General features: G+C 41.6%; 2 protein-coding genes across 14 annotated transcripts in view; one reads left to right on the top strand and one right to left on the bottom strand.

The window, feature by feature from the left end:
* Positions 1–14,152, bottom strand: part of sorbs3 (sorbin and SH3 domain containing 3) — a 56,407-nt gene extending 42,255 nt beyond the window's left edge. For 2 of the 9 annotated variants that reach the window (XM_088624050.1, XM_088624053.1), the window contains exon 1: positions 5,897–6,033. The gene's annotated coding sequence lies outside the window, so the exon portion shown is untranslated. Of the gene's footprint in view, positions 1–238; positions 607–5,896; positions 6,034–12,431; positions 13,551–14,076 lie in introns of those variants that run through there. The other 7 variants (XM_088624049.1, XM_088624052.1, XM_088624051.1 and 4 more) reach the window with 6 other exon arrangements.
* rhobtb2a (Rho related BTB domain containing 2a) overlaps positions 6,562–23,801 on the top strand; it is a 40,357-nt gene continuing 23,117 nt past the window's right edge. Inside the window, exons 1-4 of one of the 5 annotated variants that reach the window (XM_088624064.1) lie at positions 6,562–6,806; positions 16,131–16,265; positions 18,236–18,299; positions 19,452–19,535. In XM_088624064.1, coding sequence (XP_088480190.1) covers positions 18,277–18,299; positions 19,452–19,535 — 107 coding nt within the window. In that variant the 5' untranslated portion in view covers positions 6,562–6,806; positions 16,131–16,265; positions 18,236–18,276. Of the gene's footprint in view, positions 6,807–16,124; positions 16,266–18,235; positions 18,300–19,451; positions 19,536–22,111; positions 23,380–23,801 lie in introns of those variants that run through there. The other 4 variants (XM_088624066.1, XM_088624065.1, XM_088624067.1 and 1 more) reach the window with 4 other exon arrangements.

The raw sequence follows: 23,801 nt of genomic DNA, 5'->3' as shown, positions 1-23,801 counted from the left end.
TCCATTTTAGTTTCCTGGCTGGTTTTTGAAAGTTTGCTCTTGAGTAAATGAACAATGATAGAAGCCAGGGAAAGAAAGAAAATGCAAAGGGCATCTTGCACGATATTTTATCAGCTTTTAAACGCCGCCTTAGCAAAGTTCACAAGAACAGCTAATCAGGGCGCAATCAGATGGAATTTACTACTTCAACAAAATGTAGCTGCCTGCATTCTCAAAAACAGGGTTTTTCCCTACTCACGGTGCAGTCCACAGCTCAGTCAGACCGTTCCAGTCCTGTCGGGGTGTAATGCCTCTGATCCTGTCAGCTCTGTGCTCTAACGCAAATCTGCTACGCTGCTTCTCTCCGGCTCTGTGAAAAACACAGCTGAGACGTTGACAGTCATCGCTATGGCAACCTCAGGGCCCGTTCAAAAGACATCCTCCGAGTGCTTGGCAGATCTCCGGGCTCTCAATGAAGAAAGCTCTTTGTTGCGATAAGGTGGTATTTCACAGCACAGGGTTAGGGACCAGAGAACGCAAACAGTTGTGCCTCCTTTCCTCTCTTACAGCCCTGCCGTCTTGTATGAAAGCTCCTGCCCTTGTGCTGGAGTGCCTGAGACAAGAATCCAGGAAACTGCTTGGCTCAGTGGATCTCGATGCCAGAAAACCTTTGAGCGACTTAATGACTCATGAGCATTTGAGTGTTTTTTCAAGACTAATCTCCGAGCTACTTTGACCCGCCACTTCGCGCAGAGCGGAGGCAAGCTGCTGCAGCATACACACGCCAAGCACACCCTGCTCACACTTGGTGAAGACAGAAATGGAAACGTTCGTGGTAGGATTCGTTTCTTTCCCACCCATTGCAGACATCAGTTTACTTGGGTTTCCAGCCCAGGAATATTCCCGTCCGAATGTATTATTTGCACACTTCAGCCAGCTTAAATGTTATTGATTATTCGCACACACTGTCAAGGAGCTTGGAGAACTGGAAAATGAAGTCCCCTAGCCTAATCTACTCACTAAATTCCACAGCCCTTACCTGCTTCCTGCTTGCAGTTTAACACTCTAACCCTGCAGCTGTGCCTAGGAGGTTATGCCTGAACGTTTTGTAAAGAGAAAGTTAGGCCTCAGCATTGCTTTCACTGCAGGCAAACATTACCACATTGAACATTTACAAAACAGGCAATATTACCTTAATGAAAAAGATCATATCATAATCAGTGTCTAAAGTGGCAATGGGCAGGAAAGGTACAATATGACACCATGAAAGCAAATTAGCATAAAATCCAGAGGACAAATTAAACATTACCACGCAAATTCAACTGGTTAATGGTTCACAAGACTGCTTGACTAGGCAGAGGCTAAAACACCCAGACTGTGGGATTCTGTTATCAGTCAGGGAGACTGCTGTGCTGCCCATTAGGTTCTGTATGCAAGGCCTATCTTTTACAAGTGCTTCAATCTTACATAAATATTTGAAGCAAAGACATATCTTTGTTTTATCTTCTTCCATATTGAACTGAGAGAAATATTTAGCTTGGCTACTTCCTGACTCCTGCTACTAAATTGCACCTTGGGAATAACCCAGTATCTGCCACATGAGTGCTGTTGTCTCATCTAAGCAAGATTTTGCAGTTCAGGTTGTTCTGTATTTTGGGAGCTGGAGGCTTTAAGAATCTTAAAGTGGATACAGCTGGGTTTCACAAAGGCAGGAACGCAGGCTTAAATAGCTGAAGTGTAGAGAGGTAGACAGCACACTTTTGGTGTCTGCTATGAAGTTGTAGTGGGGCTGAATGTACTGTAAGAGGTTTACCAAATAATAAAGAGCACAGCACTACAGAGAGAAAAGTTATCTGTAAGGCATAGCAGAGTAACAGCCCCCTTTGCAGATCTGTCAGAGTGCCCTGACAGTGTTTACCCAGGCGAAGTGTCATACAGCCCTCAGTTATGTGCCCCCTGCTGTGATGCGATCTTTATTCCTGTCATTCTGAAGCTCATTGAAGTGGAAGAGCTGATTATGACTCTGGCTATGAACCGCGGCTGCATTTTGCCAAAGACACCACACGGCTTCGCCTTTCAGTTTTAGCCCCACGTACAGTACCGCTGTCCTTTTTTTCTCTAACCCGCTTTCAGTTCCCTTCTGTATTTTCTTCTCATTAGGTAAAAAAATAACAGCTCTGGAGCAAACACAGGATTCGGGTCCAATCCCGAGAGGACTATTTGTTTAATGCCCATGAAACAGTGGTGGATGTGCAGTACGGTAGGGGCATGTGGTTCCTGTTGGGTGTCTTTTGGCAGTCTGGCCAGCAGTTGGTTTGTGTTCAATTGGCTATACCACTCTTCAAGTCAATTCCTATGTCTTCAATGTAGATTCCTATTATAGGGGATTCTGTCCTCTAGTTCAAATGTAAAAAGGTGTATGTGTGTTTTCTTTAACTTCTCACCTGTCTTATGACCTTTTGATATGTGTTTTTCTCCTATAATGACCTTTTTGATATATTTTCTTATTGGACCTGTCCACATTTCCTTCATGGAAAGCCATCCTTATTTTTTTTTTCTGTTAGTCTGAAATTTTGGGGCTGTCTGTATAAGCTTTGTGTAACCACAGGAAATCAAAAGTATTTTAAACTGGGTTCCACATGTCTGGCACTCCTGGACCCTTGGAGATCAAATACCCATTTACTCAGAACTCTTCCACGCAGCACATTAAATCATCTCTTATCTTTATAGAGGGCGGTTGAAGATGGTTTATTTTATTTTACAATCAAACAGGTTAAGTAAATAACTGCCTCTTAATCTTTTGAGAACACCCAATCTCCTTCTTGTCAAACAAACTGCTTCACATAGTACTTCGCTATGGGAATGTTCTGATACCATCGTTGGAGGGTGGAGTCAGCCAGTGTGATCAGTGTTTTCTGAATGCCTTTTCATAGTGACCAGCAACCCTAAACTCAATGTCCCATCACCACCTCTCACATCACAACAGGAGTAAGAAGTCAGGGTGTTCTGGGCTTTTACTAGCAAACTAAGCTCAAGTCTAGACCTTCTCCACTGTCTCTATCTACAACAACACATACAACATAAACAACAACTGACACAAACTGCTAAATTGCTTCACTTGTAGTTGACACTTAACAGAGCCACTGTATCGTACTGTTCCATTAGGCCTTGGGATGACTTTCAAGGAGCTAGTCTTGGTGGAATACATACAGTATTTGAATGTTATCTAACCAAAAATAGTGTGTGTGCGCTTAGCAATAAGAGCTTAAGTTTGTATAATAAAACACCTTTCATCAGGATCAGGTAACAGTCTGGACTAGTGGTTAGGGATCTAGACCCCTGATTGAAGGGTTGCAGGTTCAGGTTGCAGTGAAACACTGCTGCTATACCTCTAAGTGAAGTCTTTCAATCAAATCGCTCCATTAACTTCCCTGTTGTATATGTATCAGATCTTATCACTACAGAGCATCATTGGAAATGACTGAATTATCTGCTTAAATGAAGCATAAAAATAGGAAAGCAAAATGGATAACTCCATGTAGACATTTGTGTCTTAAAAAAAACCATTCCCTTTTGGTATTTTTTAAGGATTTTCTTAACTGATTCTGTAAACCTGGTCCTGGAGAGCCGTAATCAATTAAGTTGTATAGGTTAACTGCTTCTAACGATTGGGAACAGCTGTAAACTATTAAAGAATTTAGCCAGGCTTGTATTCAGCTAGAGGAACTACTCCTTAATTATATATTAGATATACTGTGGTCTGCTGGATTGGGGCTCTCCAGGATCAGGAGTGAACATCCCTGCTATAAGCCATTCCAGAAAATAAGAAGGGGAAGGTGCAGCCTTGATGCCAAATAATGATTTATCGCTTTGAGAAAAAAAAAGAAAAGAAAGAACTTGCAGGTGTAAATAATGGCCATGCTGAATCAGACACAAGGCCTTCTGTAGAGCTGCATCCCCCAGGTATTAAATGAATGAATTCACCAGCACGCTTTCCTTTACCTATCACCTGCTAGAAAGAAAAAGTATTCATTCTATTGTTCATTTATATGTCAAAGGTAACAAGGACATTTACACTATTTACATTTAAACAAATAACCTTGTGTCAGACACAGGGAGTCAGCACTTCTGTTAGCAGCTGTACAATGTGCTCCTGTGAGCTGAGGTTCTCTTTCTCAGTGAGTGTCATCAGCCACTAGTGTGGGTAATGGATACCCATCCGCAATGAGACCTCCGCGGTTCTTTATGTTTATGTCAGCATGTTTGCTTTCCAGGTTGGGAGCCCTAGAGTCCTTTCTGCTTCTTGGGGGGTTCCCTTTTGTGTCTTCTTGAGCGGTGTGTGTTATGTTGTGCGTTTATGTGTGTTGGTTGCATTTTCCAAAAAAAAACACATCTCTTTTGCATTCCGGGATGGGACATTCTTGAACTGAACAAATCTTGAAATTCCTATGCAAAGAAACAACAACCAGGGGGCGCATAAGGAAACTTTGTGGAAGTGTGTTTAAAACCAAAAAGAGGGAGGCATGTCTTTACACAGAGGGTTGTGGGAGTCTGGCACAAGATTCCCAGCCATGTTGTTAAAACTGATAACCCGGCTGCTTTCAAGAAACAGCTGGATGAACTATTAACTACTAAACATGCTAGATGGGCCTCCTCTCATGTTCTTAATTCTTGTAATACACAAAAAAAGTTCAAATGGTCGCAAAAACAGGCAACCCACCTGTTTGCAAAACTACCCCAGCCCAACACATGATCCACAATGCATCAGGTTTGCTAGACACCCTTAATCATGCAATCAGTATAATGCTACAATATACACACTATTTTGTAGCCCCAATCAAACATTGTAGAAAACCTATAGATTCAAACAAACATTTCCTACTCTGTTCCAGTCATGTACCCTGTTCTATGGTCCATGATTACCACCAGACTTGAGCCATCTCTCCCTCAGCTGAAACTCAGTTGAGCACTGGGTTTTCTGCCCCTGTCAGTGTAAGAGCAAAGTGACACCTGAGTCTGCTGCTTGGGGTCAATGAGAGGAAACCCCCATCCCCTGGACTAATACACAAACACTATTACTACTGTGCCAACAAAGCCACCTTCCTCCCGCAGTGCAGCTTTAGGCAACATTCTCTACACTCTCCCCCTGGGTCATCCTGCTGCCACCCTTGTGTGACACGACTCTGGCACACGTGAGGAGTGCTGAGGCAGGGGAGATGTGTCTCTCGGAGGACTGGGCACATGGATATGAATGATCCATTTACCACCAGGAGGTTCACTCCAATTAGGCAAGACTCATTAAAAATTGCAGCTCTGAGTCCAAAGAGTGACTCGGACTGGCCCCTTACTCTAGACGCTGCCAAATAGATGGCACACTAGCTATTCAAGAAGAGCCCAATCAGATACAAAACGGACATGGACTTTAACTGGTGCATACAGTATATTGATTTATTGACTTTGATAGTAGCTGGCATTAATCTAACGCAACTTTGGAATCCCATTACACAGCTGGATAGTGTGCTGGAACAATTAGGGCAAAGTGCCTCCTCAAGGGTGTAACAACATTGTCTCACCTGGAATTTGAACCCACAGCCTTCCTGTCACAAGTCTAGAGCCCTAACCAGCAAGCCACAGCACTGTTCTACAGACATACAAACTAGATTTGTAGTGCTTTATGTGGTACCTGATGTGCTTTCTAAATACTATGAAGAATAACACAATAAATTAAATTAGCCATACAGTACTGTTTTACCCCTGAGTGATTATTAACCACTACAATGAAAACAGCCACCTAAAACAACTGCAATTCCTCTATTAATTTCTTGCCTTTCACACCAGCCAAAGTCAAATCGGAAAACACAATCATCATGAAAAAAAAAACAGAAGAGACCAAAAGTATTAAGTCGGCAGTACTTACCGCTCTTTGTGGATTTAATCTTGCTCAAGCAGTGAGATAACTGCAGTGCACAGCCGCTTGCTGTCTCAGGCCAGTGGCTTGGCTGTAGTCTGAAGTGCAGGGAGTGAGTCACAGTGTTTGTGTGTGCATGTGTGTGCGCTAGCCCTGCACGACCCACCCACTCAGCAGTTCATGTGAAGCCCTGTGAGCTGTGTAATAGTTTCCATCCTCAGATGGAAATAATAGAAATTCCCTAGCAGGCACAAGGATCTAGAGGAACCACCCTTTTTGTGTGTTAGAAAAAGCACCCAGTCACTTTTTCCCCCTTTTTAAAAAATAAAATTTGTTTTGTGCACAATCCAGAATTCAGAGTCCACCTCAATGGACTGAGACTGAAAGGAGATTGAAGGCAGATGTGTGTCCTTCCTGTCTCAGCACATAAGCAGACGCTGTATTCAAGACTGAGACGTGAATCTGACTGACTGATGTTGCCATGCTCTTAATATCCTGCTAACCCCCGCTATGTGGATGGTCAAAGTCAAAGTTCTGAATCATACTGGCACACGGCCTGCACTGACAAGCAGGACCAGACAGTTTCTTCTTTCCCAGGCAATTTCCTTTGTGTTTTCTTTTGTCTGCAGGGGGTGGATCATAATTTTAAAGAGATCCATTTTTTTGCAGAGCTTTCGCAGACAGTAGAAGAAGTCTTCCAGAAAGAGGTTTTTCAAGTACAATTAAGAATGGGACGTTATCCCCTCTCAGATCTATATTTCCTCCATGGAAGGTGATTACTATGTACAATACCTTGGCATCCCACAAGTGTGAAGCATACTGGCTCTCCTGGGAAACACAGAGACACGCATACGCATCCGACCCAAGACATTTTGCATCAGGAAGATCTCCTCTTTTGAGACTCGGATTTCGGCTTGAGGTAGGAAATGACTATTGCTCAGTTTTGTCAAGACATGTGAGAAGGTCACACAGGCTCCCTAACAAGAGCCAGTGTTGCCAGCTTTTCATCTTTATTCCTATCAAAACTTTTTAACAACAGTGATTTCAAAATGAAGTGGAATACTGACAGACAAGTTGATTGGTCCAGCAGACTCATCAGCCTCCATCACATGACTGGAAACTTTTCAATGCTTTGTTATCCCTGCACTTTTGTCCTTAGTGTGTGTTTCCAGATAGAATATCATAATAATACCAGAACAAATAATGCAGTGGCTACAGCCTCCATAGAAAGGAAAATAATCTGTTTCAATTAGTGAATGCATGGGTCCAGAATCATTAAAGTACCAAGCAATCAAGCTCATTACAGGTATAAAGGCAGGCAGAGGGGGACAGAAAAAAAACATAATCTAATGGAGATAATCATGTGCAACTTGTAATGACATCAGCATTCAAGGGGTGGGGCATGAAGTTGATTGACACTTCCTCCACCAAAAAAAGAATATTGCAAAATCCTAGACAATGATGCTATTATTTCTGACCTCTTTTGGGTAGACAACAAGAAACTATAAGGTGAATAAATATGAAGTCCTAAATATAAACCCTACAGTGGATGAACTGCTCTTATAAATTTAGGCTGAAAAGAGACAATGAGTTGGTCTACCCTTGATGAGCCTCCTGCAGGCTGGCTGACTCTTCTCTCATTGTATCCTGGTAGTCTACTGACAATTCTGTATTGCCACTGAGGGCTCTGTTTATAATCAGAAAATAGCACAACCTCTGCTTCCTCTAACATATCTTCTTCAGAACAACCAACTAGTCTGTTTGCAGACAGCATTTCAGCAAAAAATATTTGAATTTGTGCTCCCAAAAAGGCATGGTCTGTAACTTTGGTACAGTATTTGATAAATCTTTCTGCTGACACTTGTACATTTAACTCATTTCCGTGCTGCTGGAAACCAGAATTCAGTCAAATGTTTAAATTACTTAGTCTGTACCAGGTGGTAAATATTGATGTGATGTACAGTACATACGTTGAGTGGCAATGAGCACGTTGTTGAGCAACTCCACCACTTTGAAACCTAAACAGAGCTGAATGCTGCTACAGCAGAAGACCTGCTCTTTTAGTGCAGCGGAGTTCTCCACTGTCTGTGAGTGAGGCTCTATCCGATCTGAGCCTGTACTGGACTGGGATCAACTCCTAGCAGGGGCAGAGCACAGCTGTATCTGTCACACATACTGTACACACTGTTGTGCTGATGAAATCTAGCTCCAGATTTGAAAGGTTAATACCGACAATGCATCATCAACACTGGCAAATGATGAATAGGTCTAAACAAAATTGTTTGTGCCACAAAAATACACTAAAATTGTAAGCCATCTTATATCATCACCACCAGCCAGTAATATCCAACACAAAGCCGAAATAGGTTAGCCATTGACTTCAGTAGTGGCCTGGGAGTGGAGGCTAATACTTTTGTAAAGGGACTTGCTCATAATCCTTTCTTTAAACACTAGGATCCACTTCTCACAGGTGAAAAGAGCAATTTCATTCTGAAGTCCTTTCCCCTACAAACTTGGAAGAGTTTTTGATTTGTGATTTGCATTTATCAGAGAATATTACACTGCTGTTATATGAATCTAGTGTGTTTCATATTAGACTGTAAATGTATAGAATATATTCTCCAGTAAGGAAATTAAGTAAGCTGAAATTGTTTTTTAGAATCATTAATTTGGACTCAAAATGCAAAAATAAAAAATAAAGGAATTATATTCAGGGAATCCAACGACTTAAAGCTTTTAGCCAGTTTATCTTGTATTTAGTGGTGAGTAATGGTCATTTAAAAATGGGTGGCGTATTTGGATACCTCTTTAAAATAGTGAGAGTGTCCCATACTCTGTTTCTGTAAGCACTAAAGTCGTATCGGGTTGGTACCTTGAAATAATTATGACAGATGTATGCTTTCTTTGGGGCAGAGCAGCCTACAACATTTTCTATAATTGCTAGCTAGGTGTTAGAAATGGATAGGATTATGGTATTTAACCTAGTGAGTCACAAAAAAGAGAACTAAAAACACAAGATTAGAGGAAAAGACAGAGAACTCAGGCAGCACAAAGGGGCTGGGTTAGCAATTATTGTTCGGGTTAATTCCAACTGGGCTAACAGTCCACTGTAGGACAATGTTGCCATTACTATGTATTAGCTAAGCCATACTAAACAGCCATACGAAAACAGCTGTGGCATCAAGTCTAAAACAAGATGGAAATGCTGCACCGGCTTCTACTTTAAACAGAGGCGATAAACCCTAAACTACAGTGACTTCTATATTTAATTTCAGCCTTGACTATATGCTGGACATATATCCAATCATTTACTGGTTCAGCTAATTACATTTCCTAAGTACTGATCACATGCTCATTAAATGGTAGCCAAAGATTCTGCAGGATTGTAGCCTCTGCACATCTGTGTGATGTACAGTATGTGTTTGACATGGCAGCTGATTGCTACAAGATGTACTCCTAACAGAAGCTCTGTCAGTATTTCTAAGTGTCAGATGAGTACAGAAGCAATAACACAACTCAAGGTGTCGGTTGTGATAAAACCACCAGGAACGGCGCACATTTCTTGAGCTAAAATGCTGGATTTCCCCAGATACTTATAACTGCTGAGTTAAAAGTTATTGGCTTTTGTGAAGCACTTGCACAGCATATCTCATTTCTGAAAACACTAATAAGCAAGTTTTCTTGGATATGTACAGATTCAGAAATTGCTCAACTTCAAAAATATTAAAAATTAAACAAAACAGATGGCTTACACAAACAAAAACAAAAAAATGGGGGAAAGTCAACTAACGTTTAAAACCACTTTCAAAGTCTTTAACACCCTCTACTGGTACATGAGAGAATGGACTAAATGTCCTTGAAGGATTCAAATACATACTGTACACAGTTACTACATCCTGCAGAACCCATTTTGTTCTGGAACAATCTCTCTGAATCCCCTCATTTTGAATGTCTCTGGTAATCGTTTGCTTTTAGGTCGTCTTGACACTTGTTAACTTTCCCAGTGTTCTGGAGCTCAGTTCTGAGGTATTTGTGAAAAAGAAAGCAGTATCAGTATGGCTCTCAGGCACCAGTTTCACTGAGGTCTGGCCTGAATTGCCTGCTAATCACTGCCAGAGCAGAAAAGAAGTCTGACAGCACAAACAGACCTATGATTAATACTAGAAGTTGAGAGCCTGCCACTTGAGAAAGGCCTATTTAATATGGATAAAATAAATCATTCAACTCTGAGCTCTGATGTATAAAACAGTGCCTGACATTTAATATACAGGAAAGAGGGTTTTCTTCTCTGCCTCTATGGCGAAGCTCTGAAAGCACTGCTTAGCAGACACCAAAAAGGCATATAAGCAGCACAAGGTATGAAAACAATTGCAGAGTGAGACATGGTGCCTATTTAACATGGTAAAAAGATTTTTCAACCACACAGACACTAAAATACAGAATATACATGTAGTTTTATTCCCATTCCCATTAACCACACTCAAATCATTGTCGTCATGGAGAGACCATGAAATCTAACCAGCTAAAGGTTTTTAGCAAGTTTCTCTTGTATGAAGTGACACGTGTCTAAAACCTAAAACTATTTTTAGCACTTAAAGATGCAATACAGATGCCATGTAGTTAATAAGAAAGGTCATTTCCAATGTAGGAATTTCACTTCATTATCTGTTTTTCAGCAGTTTTTGTCTTTAGGGATTACATTTGAGAAAAATGTCCCCACAAATTGAGGGCAATCTATCCCCCAGCCACCACACACATGCCAGGTGGACAAGCTTATTTCCTGACAGAGGTCAGTCTTTCCACAGCCAGCCAGTAAGACCACACTGGGAGAGCCAGGGGAGATAGTAAATGCTTCCCTTATCCAGCTACAGAGGAAGGAGTGGCAGGAGGGGGCAGAGAGTGAGTGAGTCAGATGTCACGTGGGTGAACAGCTCAGGGATGTTTTTCCTGTGGGATTACTATTAATGATCTCGAACAAAAGCTGGGGATGGCAGTGTGTTATCATGCATCAAGGCATGTAAAAGCAAAGCGACCCTGAAGTCTACTTAACGTCATCCATCAGAACGCTGTCTTTCTTAGAGCCTATGTCAGACCAGCTGGGTGATTCTGAGTGTCTGAGGGTCAGTGCAAGTTCGGTTCTTTCCACAACCTTGCCTGATCGGCCATTTGTCCCACCTAGGAAGTGAAAGACATTAGGACAAGCGCTCCAAACTGGGTTAAGGTCAGAAGATTGCATGTCTTAAGGACTGATGACCTTGTCTTGCTTTATATGTTATCTATATATTGGACAGTGTGGATCAACAGGGTTAACACATCTAAGACTACTAAAATAGGGACTATTCATTAGTTTGTTTTTCTTTCAGAAAATGCTAGAGAGCATTCATGATTATGTACTTTTACATTATGTGGAATTCACAGCTCTGTATTGCTCTTGGTCCCATGCAAGTGAATTATAGGGCAGTTCATGAATAAAAACTTTATTAAAACAATCATTATTACAGAGTACTGGGTTATCCCCATGAATACCAGAAATGACAGGTAAATCACTTTTCAGAGAAAATACCTACAGGTATATCAGATCGCTAACATGAACCCCATTAGAAAGAGAAAGGTTGAGCTGAAACAGACTGTATCTGTTGGCTAATCTTAATTGGTTCTCACTGCAGCAAATACTAAAATGCACAGAATTCCAATGGAGCAATCTACCTTCTCATATTTGCAGAGCAAAAGTATTTTAATATATCCTCAAAAGATTTAATCAGATTAAATAAGCAAGCTTTTTAAGATTCAGTCATTTACCAAATTATTGATCTTTTATTCAAAGCTCTTTTAACACTATCTTTTGAATGACTGCAGTTATTTCAATTTCTATACAGTACATATTATATGCTGCACAGAGCATTATTCTGCCTCTTCTTTAAATTCTGCTCTTACACTACTTCTTTAGGATGTCTTAAGCACACTGTACATGGATTTACAGTCTTTTAAGCCTGTACAGTACATCCTTCTTCACAAAAAGTCAGGAAGGTCAGTCTTAAGTAATCACAAAACACCCGAAGAAGGCTCCACAACCAAAATGTTGTGTTTCCCTTCTTCTCTTTTCAGCATGGAATAAACCTTTAACTTGTTCCTTTGCAGCCTATGCATGCTGACACAGTTACCTACTTGAACTACAAAACATCTTGTCCTGCTTTTATTTTGGAGTTTTTGTAGTATTTTTGCGTATAAGCAAAAGCCCTTACATTCAGACCTCAGCAATTATTTGGACTTTCCCAAGTTAGGCTTAGGTCGACTTTCTACTGTCAGAAATGCAATATCTTCCAAAGAGTTCTTGGATCAGCTCTGGCAATGCAAATCACAATGCCCAGCGATCAGGTGCTTAACAGTACTCTGTCATTCGCCTCACAGTAATTGGCAGCGGTTTCCATAATTACTAGTAATTTATTGTGTCAGCACAGGCGGACGTCTTCTCAACTGGCCCAAATTCTCCCAGAGCAGATCCGTCATCAAAACGCAGCACATTTGGAGAAGTAGGGTTACTTACAGAACTGGGTCTGTGAAATTTCTCTTCAGTCTTTATTCTGAACTCCTAGTCTTCTATGTTTTCTGTCACTGCAACCGACGCTGGCTTCCAAGATAAACATTTAGCTGCTCTGCCGCATAATAAACAATCCAAGGTCAGACCCTTTTTTATTACCTCTTCCACCACTCAGCTCATTGTGAAAATATTTGCCTCGTTACTGTAGTGTTTACTGGGTTCCTGTCTGGCCTCTATTATGCAATATACTGTAGCGATCTCCTTCCGAATGAAAAACATCTGGTTTATATAGGATTTAGCACAGGGCTGGCACGATGCAGGCTGGGATATAACTGTAATTATACGTGCCATGGCATGTCATTGATTTCCTAATAGGTTCCTAATTCCTGATCATTGTTATCTGCCACTGTTCTCAGTTTTCATATCTCTTCGTCTACTTTGTATATTAGGTCAGCAAAAAAGAAAGCCGCCACCTGCCTGAAGCATGCTAGATGGAAAAACAGGAATTCTGCAAGATCTGCAGTTTTGCATATGTTTCCATTTAATCTACAAAGGATTATCTCCGCTTTTCCCAGAGTTAAAACTAGGATCTAAAAGCACTATGCTGGTTGCAAGGCAACTGAGAGCCAAAGAAGACAAACCCCTTGCGAAAACATACTGTGTAGCACACAATAATGTTTTCTGAATAGTATGAGCTCCTTAGTCCCGAGGCACAAATGAATAATTATCCGTATAAAAGGAACAGGAGACTTGATTTAAGGATTATTTTGACCATCTAAAAGAATGCCTGCAACCTGGTTTGTGTCTTCTTGTCGTCTTCATGTTGACTTCCTCCAGGTGCTCCACTTTCCTCCCACAGTCCAAAGACATGCTGGTAGGTTAATTAAGCTTCTGGGAGCATGGGACCTGGTGTGAATGTGTGTCTGTCCCATAATGGACTGGCGTCCCATCCAGGGTGTACCCTGCCTTCTGCCTGTTTGTTGCCAGGATAATCTCGCTCCTCCGCAACCTTGAATTGGAAGAAGATGCTACACAATTCAGGGATGTATTTCCCCCAGAGAGATCAGGTGCTAAAAGTCACAACTGGTTTAAGATAACATATCTGTAAGGCCAAAACGGAGTTACCTGTAAAGGACAAAAAAGAACAAAATGTTTGCCTTCGCAAGAATAGTTCTAACTAAATATGATGCTCATTGTTTATGCAACAATGTGAAAGGTGTTGAAAACTTTGACACTCTTACGGTGGCGTATCATTACAAAGAGTCATAAGACCAGCGTAGTCACCAACAGCGATTTCCTTAAATATCTTAAAATAGAAAAAGAAGCTTAATAAGTAGCATCAAGATCAGGGAAGGTCAATGGTGTCTTGTCAGCACAACTTCATACAGCACTCTTGTGTTGACATGTACAGGTTTAAATATCATTCAATTCATTGTCGAGTCCTTAATATGGCTTTATAATGTAAAGGTGGTTGTAGAGGGGATTTACGTTAGTCTCTAAAAAAATCAAGTCAAAGCAAATGACTGGCTCATTCGTAGAAAGGACAGGCGGTAATTGGATTGTGCTGCCACCTACTGGATTGCATTGCACATAACAAGGTGAGACAACTTGTGCCAGAGAATTTTTTTTATAATAATAAACTTTCACATACCTCATGTTGGTTACACATAGGGTGGTGACAGCGCATGTACTTTATTATATCAACCGATTTCTGTGAAATTTGAGTGTCCCTGTATTCATGACAAAAATGAAAATCGTAATTTAGTCAGCGTAACAACAACTGAGGACTTTTGTCAAAATAGTGATACCTTGGAATTGTTAGGAATGAATATGTCATACTTACTTTTTCTGAAAGAGGCACCTTGTTAAAACCACAGCAGTATTTGGAACCACACAGAATTTGGATGCCATGACTCTGCAGTCTGGAGTTCAGAGTCCTAACCACTACTCAGCTGCTGACAGTATACAGTATCTATTTTACCTGATTGATTTCTTTTTAAATACTTGACTCATTTTTTATAACTCCACGCAGTGCACTTGCAGGTTGCAGTACTGTATATTTAAGGATCTTATAGTGGTAACTCTGGCATTAAGTACCATAATTTCTGAACATTCAACCACAAGCAAATTCTGATACCACATTATGCAAAATTGAAAGGAACAACTGCTTTGAAACAGATTGTACCTTTTTCTAAACTATCTGTCCAAATCCACATTTAAAATATCTCTTTTACATTCATGTACTATAAAAAGCAGTAGCCTCTGGAAAAAAAAGACATGTGACACTTCATTTCCTGCACGACTGGTTTCGGTTAAAAACCTTTGCCTCTGCAGCCTCAGAATAACTTACATGCACACAGCACACATGCATTCCACGCAGAGCTAGTTAACCTTTCTGTTTCGAACCTTTTCAACACAGCTCATATATTCTTAAAACACAGCCACAGCCTTGAATTCCTCACAGTGTGCAAATACTGTACCTCTCAGCTCAACACAGGACAATCACAAGAGCTGTCATTTCCCTGTGGTTCTGCTCTGCTGCTATCACAGCTAAGAGAAGTGAGCCTGTGCAGACACTGGCAATAGCAAAGACGAACTTTTGGAGACATCAATAGCACACGTTATCTATTATATCTGTATATAAAAAGACTGGTTTCTCTTGTCTCCTTTTAGGTCATTGTTGTAGTGCATTTTATTCAGTCCATTCAATCCAATAACTGATATTATTTCAGTTTACACACTCAAAAGACACTGGGTAAATTCGCTAGGAAAGCAGACTAGTGAATCCATCCATTCATTTTCCAATACGGGGTCATGGAGGAGCTGGAGCCTATCCTGGCAAGTAATGGGCACAAGGCAGGATACACCCTGCATGGGACACCAGTCCATTGTAGGGCACACACTCACCAAGTTTTTGTTTTTTCATTTAACCTACCAGTACTGTAGGTTGCTGCTGTTTAACTGCCCCCACTTCGCATTCTCCATGCAAGCAGGGAGAAAGAGTGTGTAGAATGTGATGCCACTGGTGACACAGTAGGAGGAAATCCCCAACACTGGCCATTGTCATTACATGCCTATGACATGATAGGTGGTCCGGTGGCTCTGTGGCTAAGGATCTGTGGCTGGAAGCTTGCCGGTTCATATTCAGGAATCCTACTCCGTTGGGCCCCTTAGCAAGGCCCTTAACCCCAGCTTTTCCAGGGGTACCGTATAAATGGCTGACCCTGCAGTCTGACCCCAAGCTTCTCTCCCTGTCTGTGTATCACATGGAGAGCAAGTTGGGGTATGTGAAAAGACAACCTCCTAATACAAGAAATTGTATACGGCCAATAAAGTGATCTGTGCCTCTGCTTTGAAAGGTTTCTCCATAAAGCCCGCCATGTTGATCTCCCATCAGGAGAACCCGACAACCTGCAATACTGTATATGTCAGCACTTCCACTATACTAAAAAATCTGCAGGTTTTTGGAACGAAAGAGTTAAGGTGTTAATAGATAGGGTGCTTGCACCTTCACAAAGTTAAACAAACAGTGTCCATTGCTCCTACTTGCTGACGCAGGAAGGACTCATTCATGGCTTTGAACTTCACTGTATGCCCCGGGCTGTAAGCGTGCCTGAGTGCCAGCGAGTGCTTCTGTACGGACCTGTCAGCCTCATCGCTTGTGCTGGTGTTCACAAATCTTTTCTTCTCTGCTTACGGATGTAGATTGAGCGGAGAGGGAGGAGCCGAAAAACAGTGGAGGGACACTGAGAGAGAGAGAGAGAAAGAGAGAGAAAGAGAGAGAGAGAGCAACTAACCCAGCTCCCAGAGACAAGGTCGGATAAGAAGACCAGAACGCAGGTAAGAAAGAAACACACAGGGTGGGCTCCTCTGAAAAACGTTTTCAAAGCGTGGCTGAGATTTACAGAGCACACGTCCAGTCCACCACACAGACTGAGCCATTTTCGAAACTGCTGTTCAACCGCGGCAGGGGGTTTCAATGTTTAACCAGGAGAACTCAGAATGCGGCACGTCTCAGCTGCAATGAAAAAACTGATCTGCACTTGAACTCCAAAGTTAATGAATCTATACTGAAGCACAGTCTTAGCTTGGGAAGAACTCCTTCTCGCCCTGTTGGCAGGTACAGTATTTCAGAGCGTGTAACAAAAGTTTGTAGAGGGCCACATACAGAAACAGAAACAATTTGCCTGCTAAAATCCAATATATCTCACTCAGCAACTTTGAATGGATTTAGACAAATTTGTCCACTTTTAATGTTTAGCAACTAAAATGGTGTGATTACCTCACATGTATTCATTCTACAATTCACTTGTTTGACAAACAGAAGACAATTATCGGTGAGACGTTTTTGTCAAAGGCATGGTGACTGTCCAAGTCAACTCCTACAGTACGTTCCTGACACAGTAGATTTAAGTTTACTGTACTCAAGTTGGGCATTAGTTTTTAGAACCCATCTGTTAAAATTACCCATCAGCCTTCATACCAATCTGTAATGTTTTAAAAATGTCATTCAGATTTACGTTATACAGAAACAGTGTGATGATTCGAACTCTCATTGTCCAGTCTGAAATTTAGCGATTTCACACAGACATTTTTGCCATAGTTTTTACTGCAAACTCAAGAAAAATCCTCATTGGTACTCTGTGTCCACAAGTGGATGTATGTTTGAAATTTTCTTACACTGCAAATAGTGTCATGTTGACAAAATAATTACAGGAAAAAATTCAGTCTTGCGAAATTAGGTTCAGATTAGCATTCTTATTATTAATAATACTTGCTTACACTTATATAGCACTTTTGTGGACACGCCAACAGGAAAATTGGCCAGGACGCCGGAGTAACACCCCTACTCTTTTTGAGAAACACCCTGGGATTTTTAATGATCACAGAGAATCAGGACCTCGATTTTACATCTTATCCAAAGGATGGTGCCTTTTTACATTATAATGTCCCCATCACTATACTAGGGCATTAGGACCCATATAGACATATAGACTACAGGGTGAGCGCCCCCTGCTGGCCCCACTAACACCTCTTCCAGCAGCAACCTTAGTTTTTCCCAGGAGGTCTCTCATCCAGGCCCTGACCAGGCTCACACCTGCCAAGCTTCAGTGGGTTGGAGGTTTTGAGCTGCAGGGTGATAAGACTGCTTTAGAGAACATATATGCTATATTGTGTGATATACAATATGTAATATATATGATACCATTGCTCAATTTGGTGAGGAATAACACTTTACCCTATTAGCTTTGTCACGTGATACCCATACATGAACATGGACTTTTTTGAAGAAAGCTGCAAGAATATATTTTTAAAGTAACAATAAAAAAATCAAAACTTCACATTGTATGGCACATTAGACTCAAATGAGGTACCTTTGCATCAGTAACCACCAAACGTTCACCTGACCCATTGGACTGTTTTGGAGTTCTCTTTTATCGTGTAATCGCTTACTGAATGACACTATTTGCAACACAAAATCTGATGAAATGTCTGATATTGAAGATCTCTTTTGACGAATATCTAATCGAGGGTCACTACACACATGGCAGCATTTTTAAATGACTGGTTTCAGAGGCCTACCGGAACGTTTTCGTCTCTGTGAACATCCCTTCCACATTCTCCCAGTGCACGTCTCTACAAAAATGTCTGCATGAAAGTTATGTCACATTTGAAATTTAGGTTATTGCTACATTTTGTCATAAAGAGTGCTAGCACCATCAGATCTGAATTGCAGAACTAAGGCAGAAATGTTGACTGAGATCGTTCCAGTGTTTTTTGGCGATTTCTCTCAGTCTCTGTTTTTGCAGGACATCTGGATAGCAGTGCCTCTAAGCAAAGCAGCAGGACCATGGAAGTTGCTGGTTATTATGAGTAAGTACTGTACAACCTCTTAAGGGTCCGAATAATCAACTAGAGCTCAATTAGCCTATCAGAAAGAACACTGTTGAAAGTATAGCCTAAAGACACAGGGAAACTCCAGGACCAGGGTGGAGAAGGAGGACTTCTCCGGTCTGGGAAGGGACGACAGATGCACATTTAATAATTTAATTGCACCAGCTCTTCGGGTGCTGGTGCTTTAAAGAGAGCCTGGAAAAACCATCAGTCACGCTGGCCCTGCAGGACCAGGATTGGTTACCTCTGGGTTATATGAAAAAACCTGACCAAAAAAAACTTAAAAGTCCACGGAAGGTTGAGAAAGGCAGCAAGCCAATTCCTGGCATCAGAATGGAAACACTGCGGACACAGACACGGGACGCGAAGAGGAAGCTACAAACCGGACCGGACGCTATTCCATCACGGCGCACGCAGGGACTTTCAGAAACACGAATTAACCTGAAAAGTGTGTTTTTTTTCTGAAAGGAGGGGGGGCACGCGGAAGAAAAGGCGCTGAGGATTTATTTGAAATAAAGCTCCCGGTGTGTTGCTGACGTCGGCGCGGTGACCTTGCGAGCGGCGGAGCGCAGTACCAATTTAACCTGAAATCCCGTTAAACCCGCCGTCCCCTACGAGCCAGCAGCAAAGTGGAAACGCACGAAGATCGTTTGCCCCGTCGCTGCTCCGTACGGTCCCAACCCCGGGAGAGTTCTGCTGTAGGTCTTGAGATGGTTAAATATTTGAAAGGGAAGCTGCAGTTGGCATCACGCGGTGACTTCTAGAGAGGGATTTGCTCACCGCGTTATTCCGGAATAGAAGGACAGGTCGGCTTTCTGAGTACGTGTCCGCGAAATGTGTGTCCCCTGCTGTACATAGCTGTGGGCTGTGCGATGCTGCAGCACAGCGCTGAAACTGAATCCGCCCCCAGTACCTTGTGTGCGGGCAGAGGGTTCAGTGGCAGCGAACCCGCTTGGGAAACAGATCCCGTAGCACTGAGCAATAAATAAATCACCGTCCGACAGTGGAACGACACGGAAGGGCCTGGGAACTGCGTTAATCCGTAAACGGAGTCGAATTCCTCACACACACACAAAAAAAGCCTTACTGATTTATGCCGGAAAAATGAAGCGAACTCCCGGCTTCCTCCAGGTGCTGGCTGCGGCCGGTGGAGATGAATTCTTCCCTGAGCTTTCAAACGCCAGCCAGCCCGATGCACCACTTCAATATACTACGGTAAGAGGAGAAGACGTTGCTCCATCTGCTTTCCCCATGTCTTCGTACATATTTAAGCATACCGATATGTGTAATGAAAAGATGTATACAAACTAAAGCCAAAACAAAAAAAGATAGGCCTAATTTACCGGTTCTAGTGGGGGTTTTTCAGGTCCTGCAGTAGTAAAACGTACTCTGAAAAGAATGACCAAATAACTTCACACAGTAACACTGTGGGAAACTGCGCCCGAAGTACCGGTACAAGAATTAACTGCATGTTCATCCAAACACTGTTATGTTTTCGTACACCATTAGAAAAAAAGAAGTTAATGATTTTTTAAATCTAGGTGAAACAGTCCCACTACTAAAAATAAAAAGGAGTAAGGGATTATATTATTAAATTAAATATTATTATATTATTAAATCGGTTAAATGCATGTATTGTATACTAGCCTGGTTAAGCATAGGAATGATAAGTTACTGTACATTTGTGTCATCTTTTGTTTGTTACACATATACTCTGAAGATGTGTCTGGAAGCTTGCCATACACTGGACCAGAGGCATACTGCAAGAATATTGTCTATTCTGGCTTTTAGAAGGTTTTGGATCTCATGATTATTGATGCTTGTTGTAGATGGACGTTACATGTGCTGAAAGATGGAGTAGTTGTAGTATTTTTGTTGAGAGTCTAGGTCTGGGTAATACTGTGGGCTGAGTTGCTAAAGGATTCAATACTGAAGGTAAAGGGGGAAATTATAGGTGAATTGTCCCTTACAGGATGTCAAATCACATTCCACTATGTGGGATCCTAGACAATTTGAGTTCCCAGTGCTTCCTGCCACCAGAGTTTCACAACCCTCACACACAAGTAAAAGTAAAAAAAAAAACCATCACACCAAACACACTTAAGCTACCCCTGTAGTTACTAGAATGTGGCAGAGCTGCAGCTTGAACAGCTACTGTATGATGGAAGCAATCCCGTCAGGTTCTGCTGAGTCATGTGGATGGTGTTCTGCTGAGCTCAGGCTCTGAAGGAGCTTGGCCAGCTCTCCTGAATTCAAGAAAAAAAACCTTGGGGGGAAAAGGGCTATTGGGAAGCTGTGAGCTACAGTTCTGCTTCAAGGCTGAGGTCCAGTCTTTTTTTATACTCGATTCCTCCCCATTCCTCTTTCCCGAGTTCCCATCCCAAGAGCTTCACCAGCACTTGCCGCCTTTCAGCGAACGTTCCAAAAACGTGGACGAAGGAAGGGGCGGCCATGAACTGATGTTGGAGGGGAAAGGCGCATGAGGAATACTGTAGCATCTGACGCTACCAAAGAGGAATTGATTCCCCACTTTAATAATGGAGACACGCTCCCTCCCCTCCCCCCCAGCCAATATGACCAGATCAGCTGTTTTTATGCTTCGCTTGTTTGCTCTGTTCGCCAGTGAATTACTTCAGTTCCAAAACTCAATATTTACAGCATTTTAAGCAGAATCGGTGTCTTTTGTCTGCATTTACATTTTTGCCACGTCTTGTCTGTTTTATGTCATATTAATGCCGGTCCTGCCAATAACGTACTGTATTCATTCAGCAGAGCCCCTTTCCACAGCTATCGTTGGTAGGATTAGGCGAAGAGATGTGTAAAAAGCTGACGAGAACAGACTGTGCGATGGACAGAGACGACAAACAGCCCACTTTAAAATAATACAAAAGAAATGTCATAGTCGACTCTATGCCATTCAGTAATTGAGTTGGGTTGGATGCAGAGCTGGGGTTTGGATGTGGAAACTTCACATCACCTGACTTGAATATTGTGTACAATTATGGCCTCCATGTTATTGGAAAAAATATTGCTGGTCTGGTATCTGTCAAGACAAGACCGATCAGATACTGGACATGCTGGGGCTTAAGGGAATGTCCAGCACTGGCAGGCTGGAAGAACTGTATCTTTGTAGTCTTGAACAGAGAAGACTATGATGGGATGTAATTCAAGTATTTAAAATCCTCAAAGGTACTGACAAAATCAGAGGGCGCGAGTGATAACTACATGGGAATGCATTTAAAAACGTGAACAGGAGGCATTTCTTTACGCAAAGGGCTGTGGGAGTATGGAACCAGCTACCCAGCAACGTTGTTGAAGCCGATACCCTTACTTCTTTCACTGAACGGCGGGATGAAATCTCTGGATCAAAGAACTACTCTCGTATGTAACTTTTCTTACATTCTTCTTATGTTGGTTTTTCCTGAACTACAGTACATATCTCCTGAACTTCCTGTTGGGTATCTATTTGCTGTTGCTTCCTTTTTGTTTCAGGTCTTTGAAAAGTCGAAACTAAGTTGTTTTCAATCGACGTGTGTTGATATGAGAAAGGCTTTGACTCCAGGATAGTTGTGAAACCCCCTTCCTCTCCCCGTTTTAATAAATAGTACAACAAAAATGGAATGTAGCCTCCCATACGACATGAACTAAAATCAAATATCAACCACTAGATTAAAGGAAGACCGTGCCCCTGAAAGTCTCCTGTGTGTCAGAATTAGCGACTCTTATGTTTGCGTCCCCGAAAACAAAATATCTGAATTTCGAATGTTACAATGTCGTTCATTTTGTGATTTACAAACGAACTTGTGCTTAAACCACGCATTTTTAACCAATGCATATAAAAAATAAAAACACTCCCTATGAGCGTCTCCAGTTAATAGAGACCAAATACCTACGGAGTCCAAAAATAACCTACGCAGTGGAAACGTGAAGCTCTCACCATTAAGAGCGACCTGCTGATGTTATGACCCAGCAGTCACGAGTCACCTTCACCGTATTATAACCCGCGGTAACAAGCAGCCGCGGCAGCCAATCAATAGCAAGCAGCTTAGAAATAGCCAATCAACACATTATCCATCGTAAAAGGCGGGGACTGAAGACTTTTTATGAATGAGCTGAAGCCTAGGTCCGCAGCAGTATTGGAGTCCGTAACTAAGACAGGGCTAGAGTCTTTCAAAGCTTCCACATTTTGAACGCTTTATTCGACAAATCTAGTTTGTTAAGAAGTGTTTCTTCAGCGCGCAGTGCGTCTGGAAGATATCCGTGGCAATGAAGCATCTCGGTTTATTTTATTTCACGTGATCACGTCCGTCAATAACCGGGAGACGTCTGCTGTCCGTTTTGATCAGTGCTGCTCAGCCCGCTACATCTTAATTTGTAGTTTCCGTCTTTTTTTTTAGTTTTGAAGTGTATGTGTGTTGCTGCCGGGGGCGTTGAAAATACCGTTATAGTATAGCAGTAATGGCGTTTGTATGCGTAACAAGAAAAAGAAGACTGGCTTTTACCAAACTGGAGAGGATCGTCTTGCAAATGCGGTTTTGGATCTCTGACAGCTGATGTTCAATATAAGCTTTGTCATTCCGAAACGATAGATTTGTCCTTGATTTTCGGATTGGAAAACCTCATTGTACCTTTGCTAATTTAATCTTTGTGTTATGTTTTCTTTCTAGTGAATGTTACATACTGTCATAATAAAACAATGGCACTTCTGTGGTTGTATTTAAATATTGTTGCTTATGGAATTAACATATTCGTTTCTAAAATATGCACGTTAATGAGTTAAATACATCAACTTCACTTTTAAAATACATCTTTAGTTCTTATTTTGTAAATTATTTTTTTCTGTTAAATAATCCATTGCGTTTATGTATGGTTGCTAAGTGGCCGTCTAGTTTTGGTAAGAAATAAAAAATCTGTTTCCTTGGAAACACCAGACTGTAGGACAGCGAAATCAACTACCACCATTTTCCAGACTGGGAGGTGAGCAAAGTCCGTTCCCCCCTCCAGACTGCCATTTTATTTAAAGATTACGATATATTGATCAACCGGAGAAAAGATTAAGGTAAAAACACTGCATGTTTCACCCCATGTTCTGAGTTTTGACGTTATCGCCATTTTAACGTGTGGCGTTAAATGCACTCGAATTGAGCTTCTTATGAGCAGATAGTTATACAGCGTGTTCATGGACATATGTTAATGTATAATTAATTTAATCGCGTTGGCAGAATCGCTGGCAATCCGTTCAAAGCTGTATGTGTCTGATGTCCTTAGCATCCTTTTTATTTATTTTATTTGGCGTTTTTCTAAAAATTACTTGTAAACGTGGAAGAGAAGCACGTGTTTCGATTGACGGCTTTGGCAATTCAAGGGAAATGACGCAATCTGGCAAATTATTATATAGAACGTCCATGGTTTTTAGTAAAATGTGTGTTTTCGAGACGTTTTTCTAGATGGCAATATTTTAGGGAAACTTGAGATTGAGAC

Source organism: Lepisosteus platostomus, chromosome 3 (genome assembly GCF_059453375.1).
Source record: "Lepisosteus platostomus isolate fLepPlt1 chromosome 3, fLepPlt1.hap1, whole genome shotgun sequence".
NCBI lineage: Eukaryota > Metazoa > Chordata > Actinopteri > Semionotiformes > Lepisosteidae > Lepisosteus > Lepisosteus platostomus.
This window is presented reverse-complemented; position numbering and strand designations above follow the sequence as displayed.